Source organism: Vigna unguiculata, chromosome 3, assembly GCF_037176805.1.
Source record: "Vigna unguiculata cultivar grain cowpea cultivar isolate G323 ecotype 2 chromosome 3, ASM3717680v1, whole genome shotgun sequence".
In the NCBI taxonomy this organism is placed as follows: Eukaryota; Viridiplantae; Streptophyta; class Magnoliopsida; order Fabales; family Fabaceae; genus Vigna; species Vigna unguiculata.
In genome coordinates, this window is record NC_140794.1 from 36,958,459 (window position 1) to 36,981,363 (window position 22,905).

General features: G+C 36.3%; 2 protein-coding genes across 4 annotated transcripts; one reads left to right on the plus strand and one right to left on the minus strand.

The window, feature by feature from the left end:
• The first annotated feature begins 1,520 nt into the window (after positions 1-1,520).
• Positions 1,521-4,264, plus strand: LOC114177533 (uncharacterized). Of its 2 annotated transcripts, none has more exons than XM_085670758.1 (4): positions 1,521-1,696; positions 1,782-3,239; positions 3,312-3,714; positions 3,790-4,264. In XM_085670758.1, the coding sequence occupies exons 2-4, from the start codon at positions 1,792-1,794 to the stop codon at positions 4,162-4,164; spliced, it is 2,226 nt and encodes a 741-aa protein (XP_085526884.1). In that variant the 5' UTR covers positions 1,521-1,696; positions 1,782-1,791; the 3' UTR covers positions 4,165-4,264. The 2 variants fall into 2 exon arrangements, with proteins under 2 accessions (XP_085526884.1, XP_027918716.2); XM_028062915.2 differs by having other exon boundaries at positions 1,521-1,690.
• Positions 4,265-12,719: 8,455 nt separating this feature from the next.
• On the minus strand, positions 12,720-18,766 carry LOC114178229 (putative methyltransferase PMT5). 2 transcript variants are annotated; one of them, XM_085671490.1, is made up of 9 exons: positions 17,794-18,765; positions 17,344-17,479; positions 16,889-17,129; positions 15,853-16,075; positions 15,516-15,675; positions 15,103-15,407; positions 13,958-14,090; positions 13,225-13,432; positions 12,720-13,018 (listed from the first exon to the last, which is right to left on the minus strand). In XM_085671490.1, exons 1-8 carry the CDS (start codon positions 18,306-18,308, stop codon positions 13,283-13,285), a joined length of 1,863 nt encoding a protein of 620 aa, XP_085527616.1. In that variant the 5' UTR covers positions 18,309-18,765; the 3' UTR covers positions 12,720-13,018; positions 13,225-13,282. The 2 variants fall into 2 exon arrangements, with proteins under 2 accessions (XP_085527616.1, XP_085527617.1); XM_085671491.1 differs by lacking the exon at positions 12,720-13,018 and adding an exon at positions 13,543-13,576 and having other exon boundaries at positions 13,295-13,432; positions 17,794-18,766.
• Positions 18,767-22,905: the final 4,139 nt, after the last annotated feature.

Below are 22,905 nucleotides of genomic sequence, written 5' to 3' on the forward strand. Positions count from 1 at the left end.
GCAATAGGCTGCATTGCGTCTACCAAGCGATGAATGGCTTGAGCGATGTCATCAGCTCCAACATTGTTCCTCCTCCTCTTGTTAGCCATAGCCTGAGCACGCCACATCTTACAACTGGTCAAATTACACAGCTCAAGTTACGATTTCATAATCAAAATCAGTACAAAACAATCAATTTGTCACGGTAGCGTAACACGACGAGCTCACTCCCCATAGACCCCAAAAATCATTTTGAAAACCTTTGCTCTGATACCAAATGTAACATACCGTCAGGATATTATGAATTTTAATAATAAATAAAGAAATAATAAACAGTTTCATTTAATAATACCTCATTTCCCAGAACGCGAGAAATTTAAACTTTTATAAATTCCAATGTTAAAACCAAAATCCATAATTACAAAAGTGGAATAATTCAATTATATCTCATAAGAGTTTACAACTTATGCCAAAAACATAAAACATGAAAATATATAAAAAAACTCCCCATGTGATCCCCGCTCTGTGGCTAAACATCACCAGCACCACCTACATCAACATCATCTGCTCACGTGTACTGCGCACACGATCATTGCCAAACACAAGCAGATAGGGTGAGCTTAACAGAATTAACATACAATTATATTCATATACATATATAAGTCACTTATATATTTCAAGCAAACACACCAAATAAAATCCCTCCTTCAATTCCATATCACCTGGCCACCACCAAGTCATTCGTGTTCTACCTCTTTTAGTGATTACCCCAAGGTGAATTGCTGCCATACCAATCGGCCACAACCGACTGAGCACCTGCGTGAACCATTGCTAGGGATCATACACCGTAACGCCAGGTGAAGTTCCCAATTACGAATATAGTTCGTAACGTCCCAAGACTACCAAACTCGTCAGCTATTTACTAAGGAGGTCAATCTATCTGGACCCATCCATATTGGCCACAACCAGCACACTCACACCGGCAACACTTTCCAACCCGAGCTCAACTCAAGGGTTCCTCGTGTTCATCCGCCATCCCGACCTCAACTCGAGGAATGCCATTCCGAGCTCAACTCGAGGAATGCTACGCATGGTTATCAAACTCGCGAGTTAACTCGTTAACTCGGACGAGTTTGCGTTCCTACACCTGGTTTCCGAGTTAACTCGGAAGCTAACTCGTTTTTGGAGTAAAATCGGTGGAATCGGAAGTGGGATCGTTAAACTCGCGTAAAATCGCGATTCTGCGGCGTGTGAGCGAGTTCGAATGGCTGAAAAATTTAAAGGGGAACGAGGTCGTTTTGGGGGGGAGAACTAACCTAATTTTTCGCGATTTAGGGTTGTCGTTCAGTGGCGCTTCTGGAGCTGTTCTTCCTCGCGCTCGCCATCGCGTTTCCATTCACTGTTGTTCGCCATCGTTTTTCTGCTTCTGCTTCACCTCGCCGTCGCGTCCAGGTCTCCTCGCCGTCGCGTCCAGGTCGCCTCGTCGTCGCGTCCAGGTCGCCTCACCGTCGCGTCCAGGTCGCCTCACCGTCGCGCTCGTTTCGCGTCACCGTCGCGCTCGTTTCGCGTCACCGTCGTGTTTCTGTCGCGCCGCCGTCGCGTTCGTGTCGCCTCTGTCTCGCCTGGCCGTCGTCAACGCCTCGCCTCGTCGTCGGCAGCAGTGATCGTCGCGTCTCCTCTCCCCTCGTCGTCGGCAGCAGATTGTCCTTCAGTACTGGTTTTTTCTCTTTCTCGTGTGACCATCACTTTTATTTTACGATTAGTATTTTTTTTTTTAAATACAAAATTATTTTACAATACAGATTTTTTACAATGTCTGGAAATGCATCAAATTCAGTGGATACTAATCCAAGTGCATCCTCATCTATCAAGAGTAGAAGTAAAAATGCTCCGGGGAACTGCTCTGATATTGGATGGAAACACGGATTTGATATTAATGGCAATGGTAGAAAAGTCAAATGTAACTATTGCTCAAAGATTGTGAGTGGAGGGATATTTAGATTCAAACATCATCTTGCTGGAACTAGGGAGGATTCTGAACCTTGTGCTTCTGTTTCGGACGAAATAAAAAATTTGATGATAAAGATAGTTGCAGAAGCTAAGCATGCAGCATTAAAGAGAAGGAAGTTGAATATCATTGATGAAGAAGATGAAGAAAGTGAAAGTGTTGAAGGAGGACATATGCTGTTTGGCTTTAAAGGAAAACAAAGAGTTGCCAATGCTAGTAAAGGGGGAGTCCAAGCAACTATAAATCAGATGATGAAAAAAGGATTCAAAGAAGAGGTTGATGCTCAAGTGGCTGAAGTCTTTTACACTAGTGCCATTCCTTTCAATGTGATTAGAAATCCAGCATTTGCAAAGATGTGTGAAATGATTGGTAAATATGGAGTTGGCTACAAACCACCTTCTTATCATGATATTAGAGAGAAGCTCTTGAAGCAAGCTGTGAGCAAAACAGATTTAATGCTTGAAGAATACAAGGAGGAGTGGAAGAGAACTGGTTGTACCATTATGTCTGATGGTTGGACGGATAAAAAAAGACGTTCTATTTGCAACTTCTTGGTCAATAGTCCTAAAGGGACGGTTTTTCTTTATTCTCTTGACACCTCAGACATTTCAAAAACAGCTGATAAAGTTTTTAAGATGTTAGATGATGTTGTTGAGTATGTTGGAGAAGAAAATGTAGTTCAAGTTGTCACTAATAATGCTGCAAATTTCAAGGCAGCTGGAGATTTGTTGATGCAAAAAAGAGAACGATTGTATTGGACTCCATGTGCTGCACACTGTATTGATTTGATCTTTGAAGATTTTGAAAAGAATTTGAAGGTCCATGAATTGACAATCAAGAAGGGAAGAAAGATTACCACTTACATTTATGGAAGAACAATGTTGATTTCGATGTTGAAAAAGTTCACTAAAGGTAGAGACTTGATAAGACCGGGTGTGACTAGATTTGCAACGGCATATTTAACTCTTGGTTGTCTTCATGAATTGAAGGCATCATTATTGACCATGTTTAACTCCGATGAGTGGACGACAAGCAAATTTGGAACTTCACAAGAGGGGAAAAGAATAGAACGTGTGGTATTAGACAGCCGGTTTTGGAAGAATGTCTCCACATGCTTGAAGGCCACTGCCCCTCTTATGGTGGTCTTAAGATTGGTGGACTCAGATGTAAAACCCGCAATGGGTTTCATTTATGAAGAGATGGATTGTGCAAAAGAAAAGATTAGAAACAATTTTAACAATATTCAGAAGAGGTAAACTTCCAAACTTAAACTCATTAAAAGTTTAATTCCTTATGTCTGAAATTTGTTTGGTATTGAATGTAGTTATGAAGAGGTTTGGAGAATAATTGATGCTCGATGGGATAGTCAACTTCATAGGCCTTTACATGCAGCTGCCTATTTTCTCAACCCCCACTTCCACTATGAACCTAACTTTAGATGTGATGATGGTGGAGAGGTTAAAGAAGGACTGTATGAGTGCATGAGAAGAATGGTGCCAGATATTGCAGAAAGAAGAAAAATTAATTTGCAAATTGTTCAATTTCATTTTGCTAGAGGGCTTTTTGGAATGGAAGATGCAAAGGAATGCAGGAAAGAATTAAATCCTGGTGAATGGTGGGAGATGTTTGGTGATGCAACTTCGGAGTTGAAGAGATTTGCTATTCGAATTCTAAGCTTGACTTGTAGTTCTTCGGGTTGTGAGCGTAATTGGAGCTCATTCGAGATGGTAATTTAAATTATTTCTCATTTATAATTTTCTTTATTAGGTTTATATCTACTAAAATTTAATATTTCATTTTAGGTTCATACAAAGAGAAGGAACCGTTTGCATCAGAAAAAGATGAATGATTTAGTTTATGTGATGTATAACTTGAAGTTGAAAAGTAGACAACTTCGAAAAACTATTACTCTACCATTTGATGACATTGAATCAGATGATGAATGGATAACTGAAGAGGCAAATGACGTTGTTGAGATTGAGCAAGCTGAAGGTGAAATTGATGTTCAAAATGTTCCTTTAGATGGACCAACAACAGATCCAGCTCTAGATGCTCTTGATCTTGATAATATAACTTTTGATGCCAATGAGGATGCACATGTTTCATCAGGGGAGGAGCTGGATGAAGATGAAGATGATGATGGAGATGATGATATCATTAGAGGATTAGAGGATTAAACATAGACATTTGATATTTCAATTTATGTTTTACAGTATTTGTATGAACATATTTATTTCAAATACTTTTAAGCTATATAATTTTATGGACTTGTTTGAATTAGGATATTATTTATATCAATTGTTTTTTCTTTGTGAAGTAAACTCTTACGAGTTTACGATTCGAGTTTACTGGGCTCTCACGAGTTTACGTAAACTCTCGAGTTTGACAACCTTGATGCTACGTGCTTAACCCCTATCCCGAGCTCAACTTAAGGGATACGTTCCGAGCTCAACTCAAGGAACACCAGCAATCCCACTTTTGAACCATCACCAAAAGCCTTGTAGAATATGCATGTAGAATCCAACAACTCAAGACTACAGCATCAAAATCACCTGGCGGGGGACACATACTACCAGGCAGTGCCGCTTCTAGACCGCCTGGCGGGGGACACGTACCGCCAGGCGCATAGCGCCCCAGAAACCACAGAGCTTCAAACATCGCCTGGCGGGATTGTACTCACCGCCAGGCGCATTACATGTACTTGAAAAATATTGATAAGCTTGAATGCAATGAAGAAATTTCTGATAGTTGGTTAGGGGTTGAGGTCTTCTAGGAGAAAAGTGTAGGATGCAGGAATAAGTTTGATTGGGGGCATGTCGGGAATACTATCACATGGACTAAAGCTAGCCTAGCATTGGATGCAAATGAATTGGTAAACTTAAGGCTAAGTGTGGCTATGTGGCAAATGATGAAGGATTGACCCCAACCAAGGATGGAGGCACATGCTTAAGAAGACTAAGCATGTTTAGAAAGGAAGTTCACTAATCCTTCATCCCTTTCATTTGTGTTTATTATTTTTGATTCCCTAAGTTGACTTAGTTGAATCAACTTTAGTTGACTTGTTGACCTTTGACTAGGTTTGACTTGTTGACTATAGTTGACTTGACTTAAGCCAACACGCTAATCTATGTTTATTTGTTTTGTAGGTTAATTAGGAGTAAGAAAGCAATGCTAGGTGGCGCATGGTGATTGGGGAGCATAAATGATGTGGATGAGAGAGTAAAGAAAAGGCATAAAACAAGTGTACCTATGTACCTTTGGTCTCCTTTATTTTTAGCACACTTTGGCCACTTTTTGGAGACATATGAGACACATTCTTTGTCTCCTTTTGTGCTAAAACGAAATTAGCCTTGCACACACCATAGTTGGCTCTTTTATCTCTCATTTTTGTAACCTTATTTGACCTAGTTTCTAGAAGTTAGGGTTAGGTTTTTGTAGAGACATCCTTAGGTATCTTTTATTTGTTTAGAGGCCCCTAAACTCTTATATATAAGGGGTGCTCCTAGACATGTAAAAGGGTTGAACATTTTGAAGTAAAAACACTCTTGTGTCTCAACCATTTGTGAGAGTTTCCTCCCTTGGGAGTGAATACTTTTAAGCCTTATCTTGCATAGCAAGTGGCGGCACACATCCATGGCTTCTAGCCTAGCCTTGTAGTGGCGTGCTTCTCACATTTTTACCATTTCTTTCCTATCCATTTTATGTTTTCTTCTTCCTTTAATTGTTCTTGGTTTTCTATGGTTTATGTGCCTTCCATTTCCTTTTTGTTTGGAATCAATCCATCATCTTCTTCTCTTCAGCTTTGTGAAAGGAACCTTCACATCTATATAGCTTGCTATCTTAATGTCCAATGGAGATTTTACTTAGCTTTCTTAATCAACTCACACCATATTCAATAATCTTAAAAAGGAACAACATAATCCTTCATCACTAAGGCTAGCCTAGCATTGGATGCAAATGAATTGGTAAACTTAAGGCTAAGTGTGGCTATGTATTTTAACAATATTAAGAGATGAAGCGAATACTCTTAGCCTAGTAATTATAATGGATGCAAAGCATTATAGGCATTATAATGGAGTTAGGATATGACCATTGGACTTGGTGACTGTCTAACTGAGTAAGGATGTGAATAGATAGTGCCTGAATCCAAAACACTACAATATTGCTCAAATACTGGTGTGGCGCCTGGCGGCAGAATTCAACCCGCCAAGCGATAGCTTATATTCCACAAGCTTTGTATGACGCAAGGCGCCTGGCGGTGAGGGGTGTCCCGCCAGGCGATAGTGGCAGAGGCGGTAAGGAATGAGGCGCTTGGCATCTAGCGGTATGCATCTCCGGCTACGCGGTCTGGAAGCGGCAGCGCCTGGTGGCACGTGCCCCCCGCCAAGCGATTTTACTAGTGTTCATTGAGTTGAGCTCGGAACGTATCCCTTGAGTTTAGCTCGGGATAAGGGTTAAGCATGTGGCAATTCCTAGAGTTGAGCTCGGAATGGCATCCCTTGAGTTGAGCTCGGGATGGTGAATGAACACGAGGAACCCTTAAGTTGAGCTCGGATTGGCGAGTGTTGCCGGTATGAGTGTGCTATTTGTGGCCAGTACGGATGGGTCCAGATAGATTGCCCTCCTTAGTAGTAGCTGACAAGTTTGGTAGTCTTAGAACGTTACGACTATGTTCGTATTTGGGAACTCCGCTTGGCGTTACGGTGTGTGATTCGTAACATGGTTTTCCACACGTGCTCTATCGATTGTGACTGATAGGTATGGCAGCAAGGCACCTTGAAGTAGTCACTAGAAGATGTAGAACACGAATAACATGGCTGAGGCCATGTGATACGAAATCAAATGAGGGAATTCCTTTGGTGGGATTGTACAGTATATAAATATAAGTGTGTTTTATATATGTATGTATATTAATAGGTTTATTCTGTTAAGCTCACCCTATCTGCTTGTGGTTGACGATGATCGTGTACGCGGTACACGTGAGCAGATGATGTTGTTACAGGTGGTTCTGGTGAAGCTTAGCGACAGAGCGGGGATAGCTTAGGAGTTTATTATTTTATGGTTTTGAAATAATTTGTAAACTCTTATGAGATGCTTTTATATTATTTCCAGTTTTATAAACTATGGATTTTTTATTATTGTTGAAAGTAATAAATGTTTTAAATTTCCCGCATTTTTGGGAAATGATATTTCATTAACTACAGCTTAATTGTATTTCCTTATTTTATTATTTTAAACCCATAATATCTGGTCGGGATGTTACACTTGTGTTTGGCGATGATCGTGTAATTCGTTATATTGGAGCAGATAATGTTGCAGGTGGTGCTGGTGAGGCATAGAGCCTAAGATGGGCTATATTGGGAAAGCTTTTATTTGAGGATTTTGTTTTATGTTTTTTTGCAAACAATATTTCAATCGGTTTATGAACTTGTAATGATTAATGGAAATTATGGATTTTAAATATACGAGTTTAATAAATGTTTAATTTTTTCCCACGTTTTGGGAAAGACAATTGAAATTAATGCGATCTTATTATTTATTATATATTATATTATTAAAACTAGTAATATCCGATCGAGATGTTACACTTTTGTTACATAATTTTTCGTTTTCTAATTTTGGACTCATTTTATATTTTCTAAATTTACTTAAATCTCCAAAGTCATTTTCAATATTGCAAAAGCAATAAATGCATCTTGCATTTCTCATCATATTTCAATTTTTTGTAACTACTTACTCTTTCAAATAATTAGTTTTCAATAGTTTCATTGATGTTTATATAATTATTACTTGATACTTTATTTTAAGATTTTTCCAATTTTTTTCTTAATATTTGACATTAAAGAAAATAAATTTCTATTCTTCAACCATTGATAATATTGTTATGTTTTGTTTACTATGATATTTAATTTATAATTGCGATAATAACAAAATGGGTTCAAATGTAAATATAAGTATGTACATATTATTAAAATTGTATTTCTTCAAAGTATGTATCAATCTCGTCCCTAAATTTCATAAAAATGTAAAACGTCACCAGTAGCAAACGACACCTAACAACATTGAAGTTTCTCTCTCCTTACCGTAACTTTATCACTCTTTGCAAGCGTGACATGTCCTACACCTTTGTCGACACTCAAATCTCCCTAACCATCATGTTGGCGAACGTCGCCATCTCTTCCCTCTCGACGCTTCTTGTCACGCAAGCATGGATCTCTGAAAACACCCTCCCCTTCTTCTTGAAAATTGTCATGATGCTTAAAACTATTGGTAACAAGGTTCTCACCACCTCCAACAAAACCTTAATCATGCACATTTCCCAAATATAAATTCCCTACAAGATGTTCTCTCCCTCACCAACTAAATCGCCGTCCAAGTCTCCAAACCTCACTTGATCCCTCACCCTCGCCCCACCCTCTATGTCCACATGTGCCGCCTCTAAATCAACCCCACCAACCTCTTTAACCACCGTCAAAACCATCCTCTTAACCACCAACTCATCACTTCTAAGCTCACATTTAGTTTCATCACCAATAGAGGGAAAGATTTGTAGTATGGAGAGAGATAGAGTTGCAATATGGATCTTCGAAAATAACCTCCCCCTCCTCTTGAAAATTGTTGTGATGCACATCACCTTAGAAACAAGGTTCTCACCACCTCCAAAAAAATCCCAAACTCACACAAGCATTGGTTCTCTGAAAACATCCTCCCCTTACTCTTGAAAATTGTCATGATGCATACCACTATTGGAAACAAGTTTTTCAACACCTCCAACAAAAGCCTTAATCATGTACACTTCCCAACTACGAATTCCCTCCATGATGCTCTCTCCCTCACCAACTACATTGTCACCCAAGTCTCCAAACCTCACTCGATCTCTCACCCTCACCCCACTATCCATGTCCATTTGTGCCACCTCCAAATCAACCTCAACAACCTCCTTAAACACTGTCAACCTCATAACCACCACTAAGCTCATCACTACCCGACTCACCTCTAGATTCATCACCAATACATAAAAGGAGTTGTAGTATAGAGAGAGATAGATTTGCAATATGAAGAGATATAGAGTTGCACAAATGAGAGATAGTTACAATAAGGAAAGAGGAACTTTAATATTGTTAGTTGTTATATACCATTGGGACACTTTACATTCTTTTATTATGTGTAAGGATAAAAGTGGTACATATTTTGAAGCAGAAACAAAATACAATATCAGTCATTAGTTTAAGAATGGAAAAAAGCTTAACCCAAATTTATTTTAGGATTTAGGGTTTGAGCATTTATTTTTCTATTGTCTTTTATTATCTTGTTAACTTATTTTGTTTCCCATTTATTTCTTCATTGTGTTTTAATTTTTATTTAATTTTTTAGTGATGTTCATGATAAATTTTTATTTCAACTTAAAAATAATATTAAAAGTAAAATAAGATGGCAATTTGTGTCAAATCTAAAACAAAATTACAAACTCTTGGCAAAAGAAGAAGATGAAGGAGATCATCCTTTAGGAGAAAATTTTGATGATGATAAAAGCAAGTCCAAAGACTTCAAATGATGACAATAAATATTGGAAGACTTGTATTTTAAATTATCTATATGATTAAACCTTTGTAATAAGTTTCATATAAGTGAAAATTTGTGTCTAAAACTTAGCATAGAGAGCACAAAGCAGCATGCACAAAGATCAACTTAGGGAAGAATTTATTTTTCATAAAAGTTTTGTAATAATCGATTATTAGTAATAAATAATTGATTATCCAAATGAATTTAAGATTTTTGGAAGTGATTCTATAATAATTGATTATCAAAATGAGAAAATGTTTTTAGAAAAGCTTTTATGATAATGATTATCTCTTGAAATAATCGATTATCAGCGGCAATTGTGACTTGACTCTTCAGGTTCTTAACCTAATTTTCGAAAAAGAAAGTCTATATATGTTTGACTAAACCTATTTCGAAAATAACTTTTCATTCAAAGGTTTAGGGTTGTGACTGCTAGAGAAACTCTTTGTGCTTATGAAAGGGGCTTTGAAAAACCTCCTTAAGCTTAAGATGCAAAATAAGGTATTGAGAATTGGAATTTTAGGAATTGTAATGAAATTTTGTTATTTTGTAATGAATATAAAAGAAAATATCAAGTATGCAGCCAAGCCACAGTCATTGGCGTTGAGCCATGAAAGTAGAAAAGATAGGACAAATATTTTGAATTTCTAGTTGAGCACAACAATTTGGAGCTAAGCCACATGAGGAAACCTTTGCAAGGAAATCTGGGTCACCAATCCATGAGGCAAGACAATAAATAAAATCCTCTAAAGAAGGAAAGGTCAAGTGTCAAACACCAGGACAATGGGCTAAGCTAAGAAAGAAACTTGTGTGCGAAGAAACTCATGTGGTGGAGCACCGCCAAAAAAAATTTATAAATAAAGACCTCATGTCTTCATTTTATGCATTGAGTGGAAAGATAGAAATGTACTAGTAGGGTAGAAAAAGGTATATGAGGCTAGAGGGAGATGCTCTTATTGTAAATCCTATGTGTAGATGTTGTTGGAATTGCATTATAATATTTTATGAGTAACTGAACTCTCTCGTGTACAGGTTTGATGTAATCAATTGTAATTCTCTATACTCCTACTTCTTGGGTATTTAACTATGCTTTCATTTAATAGTTTCTTATTTGATTTATGCTTAATAATGAATTGACAACTCATCTTATTTCACTGGTTTGGATTGAGTTAAAAGACTGGTCTCAAACTGAGGTCCAATCAAACGATCACACTCTTAATAGAGGCTTTCACAAGATCTAGGGGTGTGCTAGATGAAAGAATCTTACACAGTAAGGCAATGATTCATTCAACTAAGAGTGGAGAAATCACATTGGGTTTGAAGTCCTTAGGTTCTATGCTACAAAAATAAGCCTAGATTTACATAGAAAGAGTACTCCCAGGACATTGATTGATTTGCATATTAAGTTCACACAAGATAGTAGTGGTGAAGTAGAAAAAGATGAGATGAAATGTAATCATAGCCTCTACTCCACTCAATCTATATAATTACTATTATCTATGTTTACATGTACTCTTTATCAAAATCCAAAAAACCCAAAATCTAACTATCAATATACTTGCTAACTTGGATACAAATTGAGCAGTAACTTTCACGAAGTGATTTCTTGGAAGATTAAGTGTTGCTATTGTTACAAGGAAAATTTGTTTATCTTTTGTGTGACTCAAATGAGGTGGTTCATTCATTGTGTAAATCAAGAAAAGTGTCTTTCACTTATTGTGTCTTCAAGAGAGTTATTTTCTAAACCTTAAATTCTTTCTTGTGTGGTTATAAGTTTAGTTTACTTTACTATTTGAATTAATCCCTTTTAACGGAAGGTCTTTTTATCTAAACCAATATAAAATACCTTTTTCAACATCTTTTTCCCTAGTCTCTTTAATTATCTATTATTATATTAAAGGAACATATCTTAATTGAACTTTTATTTACCACACCTAGCCGGTCCCACTAGCATATTAACACATATCACCCTTGACCGACACCTATGTCGGTCAAGGCTGGGAGACTGGTGTACCACACCAAGCCAACTTAACAAAATAATAATAAAACGATCACCATACCTATACACCAAAACATTCAAGTAACCGGCCTAGGCTGGGCTAACATAAGCCTAGTCGGCCGGAACCGGTAACATAAACATCCAGAGGAATAACCTGCCTAAGACAACATATGAGCAACACAAACCGTCAAGAGAAGTAGTCGGTTTAGGCCGACTACCTTAATACACTTAGCAGAACCCCCCTTATATTCAATGAGTCCATAGTAATCAATCTAAGGGCCTAGGTTAGGGCTAGACCTACTTACAGCCCAAACTAGGGCCCAAGCTAAGGCCCGGCCCATGGCATAACCAGACATAATTAATAACATGGACCCCAATAATTAAAGGTACGCATTCATTACTCCATTAATCACCTGATTTGACTTTTTGAGAGCTTTGACTCACTTGAGTTTCGGAGTCCCTTCTACAGGTAATCCCTCCTAGGTCTAAGCAGACATGTACCAACCGGGAAGAGACTAACTGAGGAGATAGCGGACTACATGGGTAAGATGACGCTTGTGTCTAACTTATCTTGTTTATTCTCTGCAGGAACATTTTACATTAAAAAAAAAAAACTCATTAAAAGTAGGATTTTTATTAAAAAAGCAATTTACCTCCCTCTTAATTTTTATTCAACATAAATATTCTGCTGCACGATTCTAACACAAACAAATCCAAACACATAAGTAAATAAATTAATATTTTTAAAAAGTTCCTATTTATGTACAAAAAAATGTGTTACGATGCAGTTTATTAATATTATCGCCTGAACTTCTTTTGTAATTCTTTGCATAAATAATTTGGAAATAAACTAATAATAAAAACTGTATAACTTTTAGAAGGAAAATAATTGAATTTATGTTTTATTAAAACTAAATATTTAAAAAGGTAAGCTATTAGTGATAATTTTATATCTATTATTTGCTTGGCTATTAAAAAAGTGGTATGCTTTTAAAGAATGTTTATATGAGAAAATTGTCCTTTCAAATGCTTTTCCTCTGAAATAGTAAATTTGAAAATTAGAAGTTAGAGAAACTACTCGCACCAGCAGACAAATCAAACTAAATAGTAACGTCTATTCCACATTCGAGTTGGACACAAACGAGGGGAAGATTTTGTAACTATTCCACATTCTTCAATTTCATGGTCATTCACATTCTTTCTCAAAAATTAGCGATTGTTCAACAGAATAGAAGTCCAATGATTGATAAAGAAATGTTAATGTAAAAAAAATAAAGAATGCTAATAAGATATTGGAAAAATGAATTACTACAAACTTCGACAAAAAATAAAGTGTAACTAAATTCAACAAGAACCTTCACAATCTACAGCTCTTCCTCAATCCTCTAACCAGGTTGTGGACACGATTGAAAACGTCAAGGCTCTGAGCTTTGTATATACAAACATGTGCCAACTAAACAATCCATTCTCTGAAATTGCACAACGCAGATTATATCAGTTGTATGCTACAGGGAATCATATTCACAAACTTCTTTGTTCAATGCTCACATACTGGAATGACCGACACAAGTTTTGCCAATGTATCTAAAATGTTTTATTTTTATACTAGACTAAATGCTACCCACTTTTCCCAAAGTAAGACGTTACACTGTTTAGAAAGGTTTAGAGGAATTACCGAGCAAAAAAATTGTGTTCATTTATAATGGTGAGATATTCTAGTGCTCCATCAGCAATTATTTTTTCACAAAAGGTTTCTGGCAAATAAGTAGCCGCTGGTCACTTCCATTCTGAAGATCAATTACCCTTGCTTCCCAACGTACTTGTGTGGCAACCATGCGAGCCATCTCAATAGCTCCCATAGTATCCGAAAGAATGACCCATCCCTACAAAAACAATGAAACGTAATAAAAAAAAAGTAAGGCTTCATTGATCATTCCAATATACTGAGACTAAACTACTTGTATTCAGATGGACAAATCCAATAAACTACTACCTTTGGTCTCATATATATATAGACCCCTTTAACCCTTCACAAGAATTAAGAAATTTAGTAAATTTAATCAGTTATAAAATTAATCAACAATTTCTATAATTTTATTTTTCAGAATTATCCTCAAAATTATTGGGATACCGTTTTTAAATCTCTTTCCACCCAATTAGTTAAGGTATCTCCACTTAAGTAAGGACATTTTGCTTTCTATAGGAAAAGATAAAGTGAATGAAAGGGTACTTCTGAATAGTGAGAAATCTTCATCTATCCTCAAGAAAGAGGATCTGGGTTTCATAAAAAAAAAAAAAAATAGTCATTTGAAAGGGGTCTTATGATAAGAACTATGGAAAACTTTCGAAGAGATTCCTATAAAAATGATTAGAGGGTAATATTTTATATTACCACCATCACAACATACCTCTGGACGCAATATTCTATCCATCTCCAAGAACAAGTCTATCGTGCTGCACCTCTCTGAGGAGAGATGTGAAAGAAGTCCATCTGCATGAAGCAAATCATATGTCCGGGGATAGGTGGGGAAAGGTTCACACCTGAAGATCAATGTATTAGTAGTCAGATACAAAACTGAATTACTCGGGAGTTCATAAGCGATAACACTCTTTTACGAAGAGGTTGTCAATGAATTCCAAACAGGGGCGCATGATGTTCTTTAGAATTGGGTTTCAGAACAGAACTACGTCTATTTCCAATCCAATAGATCAAGTACATGTATGCACCTTATGTTCATCTTCTTATGTTCATCTTCAAATTTAATCTCAAAAAGAAAAGCAAAATAAAGAACATTGAATATTAGGTATTGAAATCTCAACATTGAATGTTAGATATAAACTTATTATGCATGTTGTCTAAGTTTTTTAAAAATGCATATAAAATTATTGACTTTCTAAAGATTTTATGAAACGTAGAGACTGTAATTTTTTTTGGTGACAATTATAAAAAATGCTCATTTCAAAAGTGTTATAGTTATAAGCTTTTCCCCCCAAAAGCAACTCAAATAAGAAATCTGTTATTTTTCAGAAATCTGATTTTAAATAAACAATTTTCTTTTAAAAAAAACAAAAAAGCGCTAATACTATCTTCAAAATAAAAGAGATATTTCATGGAAAAAATAACTGAAATAAATGGACTCTAAATTAATAACTCTACGTTAGCTGATCTAATGCCATTCAATAATTTATAAAATAAGAAGTTGCTAAAGAACTATTTTTGTATATACATCACTAAATCATTTCCAATGCTGATATTTTCACGTTAAGAAGTAAAAACAACATGGTTCTTGAAGTAAATTATCTAAAATTTCTGTTACTTTCTCAACTAGCATACACCATTCTTACGTCATTTGTTATAAGAATGAGCCAATAATAAATAATAAGGCAAGTGAAATAGCTTTATCAGGCTTAGTGAAATTATCAGTTTATGACCCTCAAACAGTCTTACCTTCACACCTGAATCAATTTTTCATGTTTATGGAAACCTTGTTTAGATTATGGTTTCACAAACAGCAACTTTTCTAGATCATAAACAGGAAAACAAGCAACTCACCAGTCATGCATGACACCAGCAAAACCTCTATCTAGTATAAGAGGAAGAAGTGCATTAGAAGCTGTGGAAGAAACCACATTCATAACCCACACTGACTTTTTCTCCTCGAGCAGGGCAGCATTCAACCCCCCAAAATTAGCACTCATGTCCATAACATTCCGGACCATGTTATATGGAGGGAATGGATCTTCATCTCCAAGTCTCTTTGGATGGTCAGAGAAAATTAAGGGGGTAAGTAACGACCAATAATTGTTAACAGCTGTTCTCCAATGTTGCAAATCTTCATAAAATTCTTCAGGTTGAACTCCTGCAATAATAAAGAAAAATTCATGAAAAGGAAAAGCATCACAGAAAGGAAGCAAAATTTGGAGGGCACGAGGAGAAAGACATGCAGAAGAAATCTGTTAATACTTTCCATGAATTTTAAGTTCAGCGGAGCTCAATCCAGATTCAGAAGATCTGTTCTGTATTGCAATCCAGCGCTTGCTAGACGTCCCACTTATACAAGGCACAAGATGCCTATAATATGACTGAGTATCCTCTCCCTCACATAGCTGTATAGTACTCTGCTTACTACAATTAAGAAACAAATGTTGCTGAAAACCTATAGTTATAAGTGAAAGTGTTCAATGAAGAGCCAGAGCCCAACTAGTGATAGTTGATGATAGTCATCTCAAATAGAGAAACAATCTAGTTGCTCAAATAATTATTTATCATTTACATCACCCATGTTACTACAGTAATCCTTACCGAGATGCATAACATTCAACATCAGGAGTCTTCTGCCACACAAAAGTTTCATCCTGCTGAGCTACAAGAGTCCAGCAGAGTTGTTGGGTGAACCCTTCTACTGCGTTTGACATTATTCTCTTTTTCTCCTTTGATGAACCCTGTGGTCTCCTTGTAGGTGAGGTTAAAACAAAATATCCTCCGGGTTTAAGAACACGATCAACTTCTATAAGGAACAATCCATCTGAGGGATGAAGTCAATGTTAGAAAAGCATACAGAAGCTAAATGATATTCACTTATAGGATGGTCAATAGAATAATGGAAAGTGTATAAGGAAATGGTAATGATACGGAGAGAGAGAGAGAGAGAGAGAGAGAGAGAGAGAGAGAGAGAGAGAGAGAGAGAGAGAGAGAGAGAATGATAAAAAAAAATGGTCACATTCTCATAAACATTTCAGACACCTATTTCAGCCATCAATTTCATTCGTGACAAACAAATTACTCAAAATTGAAATAGTAAGCAACTTTTATGACTGAATGTAGGCCCACCTTTTTTTCTAGCGATGAATTTCAATTAAATCATAAAGAATGGATACAACAAGGATCTGACTTCTAAACATTTGATATAAAGATATATCAAGAATCAATTGCCAAATACACTTAAGATGTTAGGTGAAGACCAAGAATGCTTTTTATATCTCCAACACAAGGTTACTGCACTGTGTCATTTCAAGAGTTGATGATAATTAGTCACTAATTTGTCACTAATTTGACATTTGAGAGACAGCCTAATCATACCTATTTGGTCTCAAAATCTACAGCACCAAATAGTGTGCACAATACTGAGTCTTATTTTTCTCTCATTTGTCATCAAATACAACTTTTAAACAAATAAGTGGAATTCAATCTCACATTCACAAAAATATGAGTCTGTTAATCAACATTTCAGTTAACAATTCGGCAAAACACAGATAGAATTTGTAAGTATAATGTCAACAAGGAAATCCACTCTGCAAAGAATGAAATAGTGATGAATGCCCATAAAGTGTATAATTACCTTTTTCATCCCACATAATGCCGCATTGAGCACAGTGAACCATGTCATATGATAATGACGGATATGGAAGCTGTCTGGAGATAAAGTTGCCAATCATAGCTGGAAGACCTCTCTCAAGAGACAATTGAACTTGGCTGCCAGTAGCTTCATACGCCGCAATACAAACCACCATTATTTTCAGTGACAATAAATGAGCTCCAAAGCTACCAAATCCACAATTGATATCTAGTATATTTCGAATCTGTTATAAAGTGATTAATGAAGATCAGTCAAATACATATTATGGAACAAAAACAACATGGTCCTTAATGAGAATGAGGACATAATCACCTAAATAACATAATCTTTCATTACTGTTACTACATGGAACCATTTTACACAAACCCTGTCCGTGTAAAGCACATTAGTTCCCAAAAGAATAAAAGTTAGTGGACAATGGTGGACAGAAGACTTACACCAGCTTGAGGAAGCTCAATGTCACTTCCTAAGCCTATCATCTCTGCAAGTTGGCGAGCATAATCTTTGACGCTGTTGAATATGAACCCATCCTGCGAGTGAAAGGCGATTTGATTCTCTTCTAATAGCATCAACCTAGTGAAATCACCACAATATTTAAGAAAATGAAAATAAGAAAGATTAAAAAGCAATCAATCATAATGAATCAGGACAGAAGCCATTCAAGCAGTCTTTTACTCTTACCACCCCCTGCCCCAAAAAAGATCAAGCAGTTATAAGGTTCTTAAATTGCTAAGAGGCTTCTGCAATCACATTTCAACCGCATTTACTCATAATTTTCTGCTATTTTAAAAATTGCAATGCAACTATAACCCCAATTTTAAACCACGATTTTGTTTTTATCCAAAGGGGATCAACTTCACACCCTATTAATTAATTACAGTAAGCACCTTTTGGTCATACTTCCAGAGGAAAGAAACTGATCTTTCGTGATCTTCACATTTGCGCTCCATATGACATCCCTCCCACTCGGCCACCGCAACGGAGTCTTGTATTCCTTGGGAGGCCGAACCAAACACCTCTCCGACACCTTGTACACCTCGCAATGCCGATCAAACTCCTCTCCGTCTTTAAACCCCGAAATCAAATTCGCAGACACATTGTGACACGGCACGAAATTCTCCCTTTCCTTGCCGCAAAGCACCACCTCCTTCTGCCTCGCACCACCACTCGACACACTCCTTAATTCCAAGTAATCCACAGCGGCCTGCTCCTTTATCCTTCGGTAGTTCGTGTAGATTAGCGATTCCGCAGTGCGAGACGCTGAACCATCGGTGTTCGAAGAAGAAGATGAACTCAACACTGCAATCAGTGCGAGGATACTTATCAGACACAGGATTAACCAGCTCAGTGGCGGCTTATGGCCAATTATGAAGGACTGTTTCTTCAACCAAGAGCTTCTCATGTCCAAAGTCGTGAGTCACACGCAGATTCAAAACGACGCTAAATTCTAAACTCCTTTAACCCTAGTCTTCCAACCATGACACCGCAAATCCTCACTGTCGCTGCGACCACTGAAACGACAACTCGCACAATTGAACCACAAACGCAGATTAGAACGCGAAATAGCGAAAGTTTAGGGAGACAGTCGAGCAATGCCAATCGGAGGATATAGCGAGCGTGCGAAAGATCAACCGGATCGCCGGTGAAATTGGAATTTGAAAACGCTACGCGGATCCGATTGCGCTTGGCTTCGAACAGAGGAATTAGGGTTTGGGCGGAGATGATGACGATGAAGAAGAAGAAGAAGAGCTGATTGATTTAGAGATCGATTGATTCTGAAATGGTGAGAAAAAGAGCATTGTTGTGGTTGGGTCCAGATTATTTTAGATTGCTACCTTTCCTTGCTTTCAAAACTAACATATTATCTCTTTCTTACTTTATATGCCTCCCAAGCTTCCATTATTAATCAGATTCAAAACAACAACATAACTATTGATCTTAATTAATGACCTTTTATACATTTAACTACTTTTGGAATTAAATTAAATTACTACCTTTAAAATTGGTATCTTCTAATCTAGCATTCATTAAAGAAACAAAACAAAACATATATATATATATATATATATATATATATATATATATATATATATGCAAATTTATTGAACATAAGTGTGTTAAAAAAAAAATTGTGTGCGTGTCTCCACGCTTTTGTTATCATCATAATTATCAAAATACAAATAATGGTTAACACACCAGTTTTTATTAATGCTGTCAATTTTATTTTATTTTTGCTTTTCTTTTTCAATCAATTAATATTTCTTTAATTAACTTCTTAACTAAGATACTTATAAGCACGGTAATTATTTAATTTTCAAGATATAGAACCACCAAAGCAATGATGACAACTTGATAAGGAATAATCTAACAGCTACCAAATGGACGCAGATCTGGTAGTTGCCAACCATGTTCCTGATTTTATTTTTTTTTAGAAAAATCATGCACGAGTTGAAGACAAATAACATGAATCCAACTTCTTATTTTAAATTTAAATTTAATTTATATCTGTAGATTGATTTTGTCAACACTTTCCATTCCTACTAAAAAAAAATTTATTCAGTTATATTTTTAAAAATTATATATGCTTAGTATTTTAGCGATTTTACGTATTAACTTAAATTATCAATGTGTCGAGATTATTGTTTTTTAGATTTTAAGTAATGAAAGTATTTTTAATCATTTTTAGGATCAATTTTAATATTTTGATGTAGATTATGAAATCTAGAATTGAAAGATCATGCATGCATTTCCATTTAGGAGAAGATGATATGTTCCAGGTATTTCATATTTATAGTATACTTGTACTTTCGTATAGGACAAAATCGTAATTATGTGGTACATGTACAGCTATTACTGCAACATGCATGTGTAGGCAATTAAAACACGGATGGATATATATATATATATATATATATATATATATATATATATATATATATATATATATATATATATGGGTGGATTAAAAAAATTATATAAAATTAAATAAACTTTTTTAAATTATAAATCTAAATAGATGTGTCAATTTGGCCCAGTTCACAGAGTTTGACTCTGGTCCATGTGGGCTAGAATAAAAAAAGTCCACATTGAAAAAAACCTCCCATCAAAGATGTTCGTAGTATCAAAAATCCTACAAAAGTCCTGTGGGTCAGGGCCAACTTATTGGCTTTCATCTTTCACATGAAAAATATATTATTTTTCAAAATATATTATTAAATTTTTTGGCGACCTAGACGTGCCCGACAAGTCGGATTGGCAAACGGGCCCACCAACCCGAACAGATCGAGCGAGGTCGACGACTCGGACAGGTCCAACAATAGAGACAATACCGACAACCTGGACGGACCCGAGGATCCAGACAAGTCCAATGACCTAGACTGGACCTACGATCAGGACGAGCAAAACGACCAGGATAGGCCCAAGGATGTGGACAGGCCTAACGACCCGACTATCCAGCCAAGCCCATTGATCTGGAAGGGTCAAACGTCCTGGACAAGCCCGATGACCAAGACGAGTTTGACGACCCGAATGGTCTCGACGATCTCGATGGTCCCAATAACCTGAACGGGCCGACGGCTCGGACGGTCTCGACAACCTGAACGGGCCCTGAGACCTTGACGTACCCAACAACTTGGACGAGCTTGTCTGGGTCGTTTGGCTTATCCTAGTTGTCGGGCCAGTCCTGGTTGTCGGACTTGTCCTGGTCGTCGAGACCGTTCAGGTCGTCGGGTAGTTTCGCATTATCGGGCTTGTTTAGCTCGTCGTGCTTGTTTGGGTAGTTGGGCCTGACCAGATCGTCGGGCTCGTTCGTCTCGTCTTGTCCGTCTGACTCGTCGGGCTGATCTTGCTCGTGGGGCCCATCCAAATTTTCGTGCTTATTTGTAACGTCGGGCTCGTCCGAATCATCAGGCCCGTTCGGGTCTCTCCGGGTTGTCGAGTCCGTTTGGATCGTCAAGTTCATCCTAATCGTTGGACCCGTCCGGGTTATCGTGCTTATCCGGGTCGTCGGGCATGTCTGAGTCTTCGGGCTCATCTTGGTTGTCGGGCTCGTCTTTGTCGTTGGACCCATCTGGGTCGTCGGGCCCATTTAGGGCTTCAGACTTGTTCGATGATTGGGTCTGTCTGGTTTGTTAGGCCTGTCTGGGTCATTCGGCGTAATCTTTTACTCTGGCTTAATATAGTAGTATTATTTTGGGGGCCTAACGCACTTTAGCCTTGATCCTAACCCACTGGAGAAGGGCTTTGGGGTTGAGGCTTTTTTTTTTGCTCTCTCATTTGGGATCCCCTTAAAAAGGAGTTTAATGAAAAGTGGACAGGACTGATCCATGGACTAAAGGCCAAATTGACACCTCTTAATTTAAATAAAAACAAGAAAAAATTAAAGACAATTTAATTTCATCAATTTAAATAAAAAATATAATTTTTTTATAGAAATTCTCCCTTTACGGATGCTAATAACAAAGAATATATTCCTCTTGGTATATATGAGTTTTAGACAGTTTTGTCCTTTAACTAGTTATGAAAATCATTCTTTCATTACAAGTTATTACACTAATAGCTTCCAATTATAGATAATTAAAATCTTCAAAATTCCCCCACCCTGCATGCACGTGTGACATAACATAAATATAATCTCTTTTATTCATAGCAATTTTCAATAGAATCTAAAATATATCTAATGTTAATGTAATTTATTATTTTACTCAAATTAAGTCTTATTATTATGTTTTATTAATTTTAGATATCTTCTTATTTGCTCTAATATATAAGAGTTTTACGAAATGTACATTTTTTTATCCCTTTTTATTTATATTTTAATTTTTATAATTTTAAAATTAATTTATTATATCATCTTAAAATTAAAAAAATATTATTTTGGTATTAAGATCTGGGTTTTATTTAAGATTAGAGTTCTCAAAATTTAACCACTCTTTTCTGTAAACTGAAATCAACTTAATTAAATAAATATTATTTATGTATTAAAAAATTAATTATAAAAACTAATTATTAGATTTTATTTTACAGAATATATTAATCTCAAAAATACAATATTCTATTTCTCAAAACACACAAATTTGGAGATCAAACTCATAATAATATGTCTAAATAATAGGAATATCAATCAAACAAAAATAACATTATTCTATTTCTCAACTCTTTGTAAATACTAAATATGATGGAAAGAATACCAATTACTTGTGTATATAATGCATATGAGACACTCAATTAAATCATTTATAAAACTATCTTATATTCAGTTATTATATTATATATTTAAGGTATAATTATTTATTTGGTATCCCAATTTCTTGGTTAAATTCAATTTGGTTCTCATATTTTTTGTTTATTCAATTTAGTATCTCAATTATTTAAAAAATTCAATTTGGTCATCTCCGTTAAGTTGGAGTTAACACTGTGTCCGTACAGGACACGTGTCAAGTTGTGGAATTTTTAATTTTCTTTAAAAAAAATTTAAAATTTTTAAATTTTTTTTATTTGTTTTTGTAAAAATTTATAAACTACCACATGTCAGTTTACTGCAAAACCCACCTTATTTTCTGCCTTTTATTTTAAAAGCTGCCCCAAACTTTTGGGCCTAAGGGCTGGCCCAAAGGGAAAACGACCCTAAGTCTGCCCTAATCCATCCATTCCTCTCACTTTATAGAAAACTCAACCGTCAAGCTCTCCCTTTTTCCCAACGGGAAGCTCTACTAGGGTTTAGTCTCAGCTCTTGGTCAAGCAAGCTCAAGCACGTCTCACTCCGCGTAAGTTGTTCCTACCCATACACTTTGTTTGCCAGTTGAACTTGTGTTTTTTCACTAGGGATAACAGTAGTAATCTGTCCTTGCTCCACTGTTTTCATCTTCAGCTCACTAAACTGCCTTAAGAACTGTGGTGCACCTCTGTTCGTGTCCAAAATCTCCCTTAGTAGCTCTTTCCAGGTAAGGGAAGCTAGGGTTTATGTTTTTAAAGTTATTTTGTCGATTTTTGGTCTGTCG

Bases quoted from the DNA above. Each gene is read 5' to 3' on its own strand.
- LOC114177533 (XM_085670758.1), top strand. From the start codon at position 1,792: ATGTCTGGAAATGCATCAAATTCAGTGGATACTAATCCAAGTGCATCC. The intron at 3,240-3,311 runs GTAAACTTCCAA...TATTGAATGTAG, and splicing joins TTTAACAATATTCAGAAGAG to TTATGAAGAGGTTTGGAGAA. The intron at 3,715-3,789 runs GTAATTTAAATT...ATTTCATTTTAG, and splicing joins ATTGGAGCTCATTCGAGATG to GTTCATACAAAGAGAAGGAA.
- LOC114178229 (XM_085671490.1), bottom strand. From the start codon at position 18,308: ATGAGAAGCTCTTGGTTGAAGAAACAGTCCTTCATAATTGGCCATAAG. The intron at 17,480-17,793 runs GTGCTTACTGTA...TGATTTCACTAG, and splicing joins TCTGGAAGTATGACCAAAAG to GTTGATGCTATTAGAAGAGA. The intron at 17,130-17,343 runs GTAAGTCTTCTG...ACTTTATAACAG, and splicing joins TTGAGCTTCCTCAAGCTGGT to ATTCGAAATATACTAGATAT.